Here is an 11,038-nt window from a genome sequence, read left to right on the forward strand (position 1 = left end):
TGATTCTCCTTGGCAGGCCTCCCTTCAAGATCAACGTGTAAATGTTAAAGACAAAAGTGTGTGTGTGTGTGTGTGTGTGCGTGCGTGCGTGCGTGCGTGCGTGCGTGCGTGCGTGCGTGTGTGTCTTCTGGCAGTGACATCAAGGATGAAAAAAATCGTATTCTAAAAGTGGTTTGATTCAATTATTTTATTATTGCCAACTATTTTTAATCATAGGCTACAGGCAATTTGGAAGACATCATTCAACATAAATAAATTCTATAAATTAACCTTAAATAACACACCAACATTTAATGAATAAATACATCGTTGTCATTCAGTGTTTTAGTTGAATCGATTCATGCATGAGGCTTTTGTGACTGCGATAGTCTCCACCCATCGCCTGGTAGAGTTGATGATTTTAAGGCCTCTTACTCTCATGGTGTAACAGTCTGACGTTGTAACATTTCTGTGGCATTGTTTCAGGGCGAGGGTTCCATTTTGACCAACAGCTTCATTGAACTGATTCAGAAACTTTTGAGCCTGGTTGAGGATGAAGTTCTTGTCCTCTCTGGAAGTTAAGACATTCTCTAAGATTGTCTGCAGGTGCTTGTCGAGGTAGTCGTTGATGGCACAGCTGGAGGCATTGATTTCTTCTGTGGTGTTTCCTAAAGTTATACCCTCAATGAGCTTCAATGCATTTGGGCCCTCTTCTTGAAACACATGCTTGACCTGGAGGGGAAGTGAGAATCAACATGACAAAATCAATGATGGAGATCTCAGAAGCTGTGAGTTATCATAACTTTTGGGTTCAAAAGGTCCCTCTATCAACAGGAGCTGTAGTCGAAGAAATCCTTTACTTAATTAAAAGTGTCAATACCACCCTAAAAATACTCCGCTTCAAGTGGAAGTGCAAGTCCTGCATTCAAAATGTACTTAATTGAAACAGCAAAATGTTTTCAAAGGATGAAAACTAAAAGTACTCATTGTGCTGTAAAATGTTCATTGTCAGTATTTTACTATTATATATTATACTTCTGGATCAATATACTGCTGCATTAATGTGTATGTTGCATTTTACTGCTGTAGATGTTTTTAAATCCTTTATGTTGGGTAGTTTAATCTACAGCATTGCATTATGCTATAAGATCATCAGATGTTTGTGGTGTCAGTCCTGTGAGAACCACTTATCTCTATAAAGTCAACTTTTCATGAAACAACCTGGTTTTAAAATAGTTTATGGATATAGGATCATTCTCCCAACACTGAAAACGAAAACGTCAGTTTATCAGAAGAATTCTAATAAAAAATCACCATATTTGGTGATACAGGGTTTGGACTAAACAGGAAGCGTATGGAAAATTGTAATCTGAAAAGTAACTAACAAGAAGTATACAGTTGCATAAAATGGAAATAATCAAATAAAGCAGAACCCTTGAATTTGTACTTAAGTACAGTACTTAGTTACATTCCTGGTGAGGAGGCAACTTCATTTTGTATTGTATGTTCTATTACATTAATTGGCTTTTACCACTGAATACATCTCCTATGAAATGTAATTCTAAAAATAGGAAAACTTCTGTCAATGTTAATGCACTATATATGATATACTCTTAAAGTATGATGCGTTTACTTACATAATATTCCTCCGCTATTTGTAGATCACAGAAGAAGGCAAAGGGTTCCAGGTTTTTCATGTTTTCCCGAATCATCTCCAATTCAAATAATTGGGAGTCCACAAACAAGATCCCAATCCCAATGCAGAAAAGCAGGAGCTCTGCAGGAGGTTAGACACACAAAAATATCTTAGATAAACAAAAAACATCTGCAAAGCAAGTCAGCCGGTAGCTTGCTCAAATTTAACTCCAATCAAGATCTCAGATTCAAAACTGATTGTACTGAGAGAATAATATGCTGTCAGAAAATATTGCTGATAAGCTAATTTCAAACTTTTCAATCAATCAATCAATCAATCAATCCTCCTGAAATCCCAACATAACCATACAAGTAACTCTAAAGCATTGTTACACCGAGGTGCTGAGTTTAAAATGTTCTTACTCTTTTACAGAAATCCTTGATGAATTAACTTTCATTTAAAAACAGCTTACCTTTTCCAAAAGACATGGTTTGAATGTTGTCCTTGTGTTGTTGAGTTAATGCTCCTTAACTGGCACACAATGTGCTTATATATCGGAGGATTAGATTTTTTTTGTTGCATGCCATCATTGAGTGGATGACGCCTTTGTGGTATTATCGTCCAATACATCTTGTTGTAAATGATTCTGGTTTGTATATAGGGCACTGTGCACCACAGTGGTTTAACGTGGGAAGGCAATGCAGACTGCCACGAAGTTATCTAGACAGCTGATGTTTATCAGTTGAATGTTGCTATGATGCCATCAAACCTTAGTGTAAAATGTCTATGAGAAAATGACTCTACTTCTCTCTTGATTTATTACCTCAGTAAACATGAGTTCATGGTCTCAATCTCTAGTTTCTAGTATTCTTCAATACAGCATGATGTTCATTTAGTAAATGATGGTCCATTTAGAGTCAAATAGATGGGTATGCTTTATGGGTGTGCTTTTATTTATGCCTGTCGGTCCAACACTTTGGTCCAGACTGATGCTAACATGCTAAACGAAGATGATAAACATGGTAAACATTATACCTGCTGGACATCAGCACGTTAGCATTGTAGGCTACATCAACAAAGAGCTGAAAACATTTTGATCCCCTGGGATTTGCAAACTCCAATGGAAACAAAAAGTCTGTACGGGTCAATGGATTGTAACGTTACAATAGGAAGAAAATATACATATTCATATGTAAAAATATGAAATGATGTAACTCAGCAGGGAGATCTTTTTAAGATGTGCGTAAACTATTAGAGGGTGCCAGTGAGTGCCAGTTAGTGCAGTTGGATAGATTTCATTTGAGGTTTTTCAAAGTGCCACAGCAGGAACAACACAGATGTTACGAATAACGTTCACGATGGCTCAGTACCATTAAGCCCCCCAGTCAGGTTGTTGAATTTGATAAATTTGTCATTTGTCAAGGCAATTAAACATGTCATGGTCATGGTGTTTGTCTAAAACAATTGCTGAGCTGAAACAAGATTTTAATTTAATTCATTTAAATTCAGTAGGCTTCATTGAATCCCTCACACTGAAGTCATGACTCCATGCAGTGTTTTTGGAGTGAGCCCCAGCTGTTGCCAAGCAACTGACAACCATTTGTAAATAAACACCAGAGGCGTTTTCCCTGAAAGACTAACCAAAGAAAAACTGACGTGCCATTGCATACTGTAGCTTGTGTTTCTCTTAACACATCTATGTAACTTGCCATACGGTAACAAATGCTGACATGAGCTCAAACAAGCTTTCTGCCGTGTTAGAGAAGCAGATTCACCGCCTTTGTCTGAAGGACTTTCCCTGTGGATACGGCACCTGGGTGAGTTTTACATTGTTTTTTATTGTTTGCAGTGTTTTCTCGATTATCTTTAAAAAATCATCATGTATATGTAGTGGTTTACAGCACTCCCATCACTGCATACAGTAACTTAGATATAGATATTGATAAACTGAGTGATTATGTTCTCAGAGAAAGACCAAAGACAGTCCAGAGGGAGCAGAAACAGAGGACACAGACGACCTCCTGGATCTGCTGAGTTGCCGTCACTCTCCATGGCGGGATGACAAGTCATGGAGCCCTCAGGCTCCGGCCCTGAGACGGCTGGCTGTGCTCACCCCTGAACGCCTGCACACAGACTTCATTTACAATTACCTCACTACACTTCGCATTGTGGACAAGGGTGTGAGTGTACTGAGTTGTATTTGAAATTTGACTCAACCAATGTTCTTGTACAGTGTCATTCTTAAGAAATGAAAAAGCATTCCGTGAAACCAAACCCATGATTTTGTATAATACACTCCAAAATATTATGGCATGACTACCTTTGCGCTCTTATCTTTAGGTGCATAACACCATAATGTTTGTAATCTTACAGAAGCATGCATAAACAGAGGCTGGGGTCCATAAACCTGTTGCCCTGGTGCATGCACCCACCCACACTATGGTATTTGTCTAAATCACAAAACTTGTTTTAGTGTCCCTGAATCCATATTATTCTGATATAGACATCCAAAAAATTGATAATTGTTATTATCCTGACGTTAGAGCAATCCCCAAATCTCAAAGTTTGTTATTGGATCCCCTAAATCCAAAAATGGACATAAAATAAACTCCCAAAAATAGATCACATCTTCTTCTGGTTTCACAGTATTTTCAATTTGTTTCTGGTTCCTCTAATAATGGCTGAGAGGCTTTAAGTAACCACTTAAATTGGAACACCTTGTGAAAACTTTCCTCCTGACTTTGTTTAAAACACAAAGAACAACGTCAGTAAATGCTGATGCTTTTACGCAATTTTGAAAAGTTGTACTTGGTGTTTTGTCTGTGTTGTGTTCAGGTATCAGTCATCGATGACGGCCTGTTAAAGTTCTCAAAGCTGGAGGAATTGGTGCTAAATTACAATCGAATCTCAGAAATCCCTGCAGAAAATCTTCCCAGCACTTTGAAGGTGAGTTTGCTCTGCAAAGGTTTGTCATGAAAGGCTGATTCACATCGGTCTGCCCTGCTTTTATATCAAAGCAAAGGTAACGCACTTGCTGTGCTGTCACTGGGTGAAGTATGTCAGTGTAACATAACTGACTCATACATCAAAGTTTAGCAGGTGTTGTGATGTGGGCATGATCAACTTTGAATGTAAATGTGGGTTTTTTTTAAAGATTTTGGAGCTACGTGCCAACAGGTTGTCTGCTCTAAACAGTCTCACCAACTGCCTCCCTCCCCGCCTAGAATACCTCAGCCTCGGCTCAAACAGTCTGGGTTCACATGACGACATCTTTCATCTTACTGGAAGACACTGGTTAGTTCACAATCACACACACAAACACACAGGAAGTGGGTTGAACACCACATGTACTGATGTGATGGCAGTGTGTTCGATTTTCAGTGGTGACACCTACTGAAAAAGTGGTGACATAGTGATGACAGCAGTTGGGTAGAAAATATTTTGATGCCACCTTAAAGAATCAGAAGTTCGAAATATTGTTTCAGCAGGAGCAGGGAGTTCACACTTTTACAAAGTTACACCTGTAAGCTAAGCTAAGCGAAGTGGTGTATTAAAGCTGGGAGGCACCTTTGGACTTCAAAGGGTGATCAAAAAATGGCATTCATTTCCAGTGAGGGCTGAATCACTTGTGTTTCCTGATGAATTTCAGAAGGCAATTACATTGAAACACTCTGAAACACGTAGCTCATTAAATCTAAAATGGTTATCATATTAGTGAGCACCGTTTGGAACATGTACAGAAACTCTGGGACATACAGCTGTTTTTAAATGAATACAAAAAATAACAAAAAGATATTAAAAATAGGAAAATACCCAAATTAAAGTTAGGGGAGGAGGGGCTGCTTGGACTTGGTGCATTTGGGAATGTTTTATTTAAGAATAAATCATTTTGACTGTTTTTCAAAGTTGTCAGTCTTGCTGTACAACACGTTGCTGTTCTGTAAAAGCAATGACTGTCTCTGACCTCAGGCCACAGCTGGTGTGTCTGGACCTGAGTGACTGTGAGTTTAAGGACCAGCAGGCCCTGCTGAGCGCCCTGAGCACGCTCACCTGCCTCAGGTCGCTGATGCTGGAGGGAAATCCATTCACTCTTGCTCCCTCCTACCCAGGCTTCACTGTGGACAGTGTTCCCCAGCTCTCTTACCTGGACACCTCATGGATCTCCACTGAGGAAAGACAGTGTTTTAGGGGCTTGGCCAAGAACAGTGGTGAGACTGTTGACTATGCTGTCAATTAGTAGGCCTGAGTCCTATAAACGTGGACTGTTGTTTCTTTTTAATTTCCTAAGTCAGCAGCTTTGTCATTTTTTCCATATGTACAGATCTGATAGTAAACTGCGCATCAGCCACAGTGAGTGTGGGCAGGGTGAGGGGAATCCCAGACCCATTGATGAGAGTGGAAGAAAACGCTCCAGACTTCCCTGTTGTCAACTACGGCTATTTCATCACATATGAGTTCCTTAGTCATCAAACTGTTAACCTGGTGACGTATCCTTCCAACAATTTTCCCTCTCTTTACATGTCTTACACTGTTCAGAATGTCACATGTGAAAAGTAAATTCATTTTTTATTTTACTCACATGCCCATATGTACATTTCATATGTCATTGGTTGCCTTCCACAGTTACAGTTCATTAACAATGAAATTCCCTCTTTGTTATACAATTAGATTAGATTAAACTGTATCATCATTGCACACAGTAAGTGCCATAACAACAAAAAACAGTTAGGCATCTATATTTGTTCAATAAGTGCCTTTAATTCACATCAGTTTTACATGTGCTTTGTTTTGTTAGCTATCTTAAAACAAAGATAAAACACTGTTGAATGGGGAAAATGGAGTTGAGATGTTGTGTAATCATGTTCAGCAACTATCTTTTAAATCAACAGTTTTTCTTTCTTCTCTTTTGCTGTTACCAGAACTTCGACAGGGAGTCTAAATCTGACGCAGCAAATGTAACAGAAGATGATGCTGGCCTACAATCAAACAGAAAATGTGAAAACGAATCGTGCAAACACTTGATGGTGTATAGTGAGGACACCTGCCATGATGTTGCACATGGTAATAATACTGCACTCATTTCAACTGCAAAGTTTTCACACCTCCAGGGAAATCGATTAAATCACAAACCCTGATAGAGCCGACTCAGTTGTTGAAACAGGATTAAAAAAACACACAGGTTGTAATTGCATGACATTCAGTGCATGATGTCAGTGTAAGGTTTTTTCTTATCAGTTTCTGTAGAATTCACACAGCTGCCTTCAGAGGAACATACAGTCAGGGGAAAGTTGTGCAGACCCTGAAACTGGATGATGACTGATCCTTTGTCAAACACTTTTCTTAACTCATTCTGAGGTTTCATGTGTCTCTGACTCGCCAAAAGCCTGACTTGTATATATTTTTTGTTTGTGTGTTTTCTGCAGCCATATCTTTGTGCCAAACTTTCACTTGTGTATTATTCTGATTTGTTTACAGTGTCAGGACACAGCACATCAAAGCTGACCTGGTCAGAGTGCATGGACTTCAGTCACACACAAACGTACATTGTTAGTGATCTGGGAGGCTTAAAGAGATTCTTCAATCAAGGACTTTATCTTACAATAGAGGAGGAAAAGGTAAAAAAAATATGGTTTGAGTGGGTAAACGTTCAGACGCAAAATGTGTTTGGACTCATATTCTGGCATTTGACATTTTAGGTCCTGTCATGGCCTGCAGCATCTGAAGACGTCCCGTTAGCCAAACCCAGCCGACCTGTAAAAGAGAAGAAAATCAGGAAAGGGGAAGAAGTGAGCTCATTTAATTCCTACTGAATCACAAACTGTAGAAGGACACCCCTTGTATTAGTCAGTGTTAGAAAAATAATTAGTTAATATATCTATTTATGAAGTTGAGTGGATTTAGGACCAAAGAGCAGAACTCAGACACAGGTTTGAAAAAGGTTCACAAGCAACTTTATTTGAATCAATGTGTTTACAGGATAAACAGTACTCAGGTAAAACTCAAGTATTAGTTCGAGGCAAACAAACAAAACAGGCAGCAGCATTTGTACAATGGTGGCAAACTGAACCATCTGGCGAAGACTGGAGTGTAGAGCCGGGGTAGAAATACAGCAGGAGCTTGACCAGTGGATGGGTCGCAGGTGTGCATGGTGAGCAGGAGGGAGACTGAGTGCCACAGACAGACAGACAGACAGACAGACAGACAGACAGACAGACAGACAGACAGACAGACAGACAGACAGACAGACAGACAGACAGACAGACAGACAGACAGACAGACAGACAGACAGACAGACAGACAGACAGACAGACAGACAGACAGACAGACAGACAGACAGACAGACAGACAGACAGACAGACAGACAGACAGACAGACAGACAGACAGACAGACAGACAGACAGACAGACAGACAGACAGACAGACAGACAGAGAAAGGACAAACAGGGGACCAAACAATAAACACAAGGAAGGGGTAACACAGAAACACACAAGGAATGAGAGAGGCACAGCTGGACCATGACACTATTGAACAGACTGGGAAATCCTCGACTGTTTATTCTCAGAATAGGAATGAATAGAAAAAAATGTATTGATTTACATCTGTGCCTATGTCTATTCAGCTGGTCTTTATATTTGTATCCCTGGTCACACGCTAATTTTTATGCTCCAACTCCCTCATTCAAACCGACTCAGCTGTTCTTATTATACTGTGGCCAGTGCATTGAACGTTAATCATCTGTTTATTAATACTTTTTAATTATAATACATAGCATCAGTCCAAAAGCAATTGCAAAACGATTATATATTGTCTTCATAATATAGTTTAATATTTTACATATAGTCTTAGGCTGGCCAACAACCAGAAGGTTGCAAGCTTTATTATTTATGCTGAATTTATTGCAGTTATCTGCTGGTGACTCGAGTGTCCAAATCTACTGTAGCTGATCTACAGCAGCTGCCAAATCTACTGATGTGCCCTCGGGCAACCTCACAATGAACAAGAAGCCCTGGCTTGAGGCTCATTTCAGCCTCTTAAGTCGCCGAAAAAGCTCCAATTGTGTTTCTGCAGTTGTGAAAGAAAAATGAAAATGAAATAAGGGACTGCTCATAAATTATTTTCGGGGTAGAGGGGGGGGGATTGTAATTTTTATTTTGGTTGATACTGCTGCAGTCTGACTTTTTAAAGAGAGCAGGTAAGGGTGTTTCATTTTCACCAAAAGGGTATATTGTATTTCAGCCTGCCTTATAATAGTTATAAGGCAGTAAAAATAGTAAAAATATTTATGTTATGTAATCTTTACATCAAAAAAGACCATTGTTGCATGTGCTATGGTTTGTAAAGGTACATTTTGCAGAGGATAACAGTACCTTCACTGTATCATGGTTTTAATAATATGGCAATTGTTGGTGCACATTAGAACTACTAGATACCACAGCATAAAGAAACAGTCCACCCGCAGGTAAGTCAACCAGAGCTTGTCACATCAGCTGTAAGTATTAAAAGTCTATTTTGACAGATACAATTTGACTGCATCTCAACATGATCATTTCATGTCTGTGGTATCTTCCTCAGTCTCCAATCAAATCTGGATCCACTAAAGACAAGTCTAAAGACAAAAAGAAAAAATCTGTACCAGAGCTGTTCCAGGACGCCCCCATCAGAAGAAGACTCGGCTCTGTCCACATCCCCCTGCACAGCCTGGTGACAGGAGGACAAAAGGTCCATGTCCTCTGTCACGTTGGGGCTCTGCAAACTGAGTCTGAGGTGGAAGCCACACAAACACTTGAAAAGGCGAGAGGACATGCTCAACAGGTGTTAGTAGTACAATCATAAACTTGTCCATTTCACAGGAATTATTGTTGCAACAGGAAAAAAGTTGAATTGAAATCGGGACTTATATGTGAGATATGTTTTTCACTCATCCTTAGGATCTGGGAAAGACAATTAAAGTGGACAAGAAGAAGGACAAGGACTCAAAGCAGGGAGGAGGCAGCAGTACTCAACAGAAGAATACAGCAGCTTCAAAAGGTTAATCATCTGAACAACACATAACTGTTCCAACTGTACAGCTGAGTACAGGGAATATTTTTAGATTGGTGTTGACATAAATGAGAACTGAGGAAATACGTTTAAACGAATGTTATTTTTAGGGTGGACTACACTGAACAAAAATATACATACAACACTTTTGTTTTTGCTCCCACTTGTTGTTGCATGAAATTAAACTAAACCTTTCCTATGCACATAATAGACTTATCGCTGAAATGTTATGTCCAATTTTGTTTAAATCTACCTGAGTGAGCTCCTCTCATTTGTCAAGATAATCCTTCCACCTGTGGCATATCAAGATGTTGATTAAACTGTGTCACAATTACACAGCTTTATTACACAATAAAAGGTCACTCTAAAATTCAATTCCACAGATGTTGCAAGCCATTGGCATGCTGATAGAAGGAATGTCCAGCTGCAGCGAGTTGTTGTGAATGTGAATTCAATGTTTATTTCACTACCACAAGCCATCTCCAATATCATTCATACGAGAATTAGGAAAGTCAGATCTTTTATTTCAGCTAATGAAAAAAACAATTAAAAAAAACAAGTGTTGTGTTAATATCTTTGTTCAGTGTAGTCGATGTGGTTTGTGTCTCATAGGGAATATTACTGAAGTGGTTTTTTTAAGAAGTATTTAGCATCCAAAGGAACAATTTAAAGGGGTGCGCTTTGATTTATCAGTCAATAAACGACTGGGGCGAAGTGGAGGGCAGGAAAAATACTTCGGCGGTTCGATCCCCGACACATGTCGATGTGTCCTTGACCCCAAAATTGCTCCCAAAGCTATGCCTATGGTGTGTGTATGAATGTGATAGAATCTGAATTGTAAGTCGCTTTGGATAAAAGCATCTGCTAAATGACTAATGTAATGTCTGCTTAATATCAACACTATTTGATCTCGTCTTATGTAGGCAAAGTAAAAGGAGGGCAGGAATGCGAGATGGACGTCCACACAGACAACTCCGTGTCCGTCCAACTGGAACCGGTGACTGTGGAGTTTAATGCGGAGCTGGAGAAATGGCAGTCTGCATCTGAAGCTCATCAACTTCTGCTCCCACAACATAACTCCTTGATCAAACAGCCCGTTTTGTCTTAAAGCCAGATTAGCAGCTACACCAGGTTTACTTCCTTTTTCAGTTTGACCCACTGTACACCAGGAACCACATTCCTCCAACTAGTCCTGGCCAGGCTGGTTTATTGGTGTCGCTTCATCTCAAGTGTTACAATCTACTCACCAGGAAAATAAAATATACACTATTTTTCTCACATTCCTCCCTGCTTTCTCTCATTACCGGTGATGGTGAGCATATCGTAGAGATGAATATTTGATATGTGCAGTCATACGTGCATAAACAGAGACTACAATGCAC

At 39.5% G+C, this 11,038-nt stretch overlaps 1 protein-coding gene across 1 annotated transcript; it reads left to right on the forward strand.

Annotated features, from left to right (window-relative positions):
• Nucleotides 1-3,323: 3,323 nt before the first annotated feature.
• Nucleotides 3,324-10,890, forward strand: LOC306778861 (leucine-rich repeat-containing protein 43-like). The gene is made up of 12 exons (XM_079270579.1): nt 3,324-3,432; nt 3,583-3,795; nt 4,451-4,561; nt 4,770-4,909; nt 5,585-5,823; nt 5,937-6,097; nt 6,535-6,676; nt 7,091-7,230; nt 7,312-7,401; nt 9,189-9,428; nt 9,545-9,644; nt 10,580-10,890. The coding sequence occupies exons 1-12, from the start codon at nt 3,346-3,348 to the stop codon at nt 10,762-10,764; spliced, it is 1,848 nt and encodes a 615-aa protein (XP_079126705.1). The 5' UTR covers nt 3,324-3,345; the 3' UTR covers nt 10,765-10,890.
• Nucleotides 10,891-11,038: the final 148 nt, after the last annotated feature.

The sequence above is a fragment of the Melanostigma gelatinosum genome, assembly GCF_949748355.1.
Source record: "Melanostigma gelatinosum genome assembly, chromosome: 6".
NCBI lineage: Eukaryota > Metazoa > Chordata > Actinopteri > Perciformes > Zoarcidae > Melanostigma > Melanostigma gelatinosum.

Bases quoted from the DNA above. Each gene is read 5' to 3' on its own strand.
- LOC306778861 (XM_079270579.1), top strand. From the start codon at position 3,346: ATGAGCTCAAACAAGCTTTCTGCCGTGTTAGAGAAGCAGATTCACCGC. The intron at 4,910-5,584 runs GTTAGTTCACAA...CTCTGACCTCAG, and splicing joins CATCTTACTGGAAGACACTG to GCCACAGCTGGTGTGTCTGG. The intron at 7,402-9,188 runs GTGAGCTCATTT...TATCTTCCTCAG, and splicing joins AAATCAGGAAAGGGGAAGAA to TCTCCAATCAAATCTGGATC.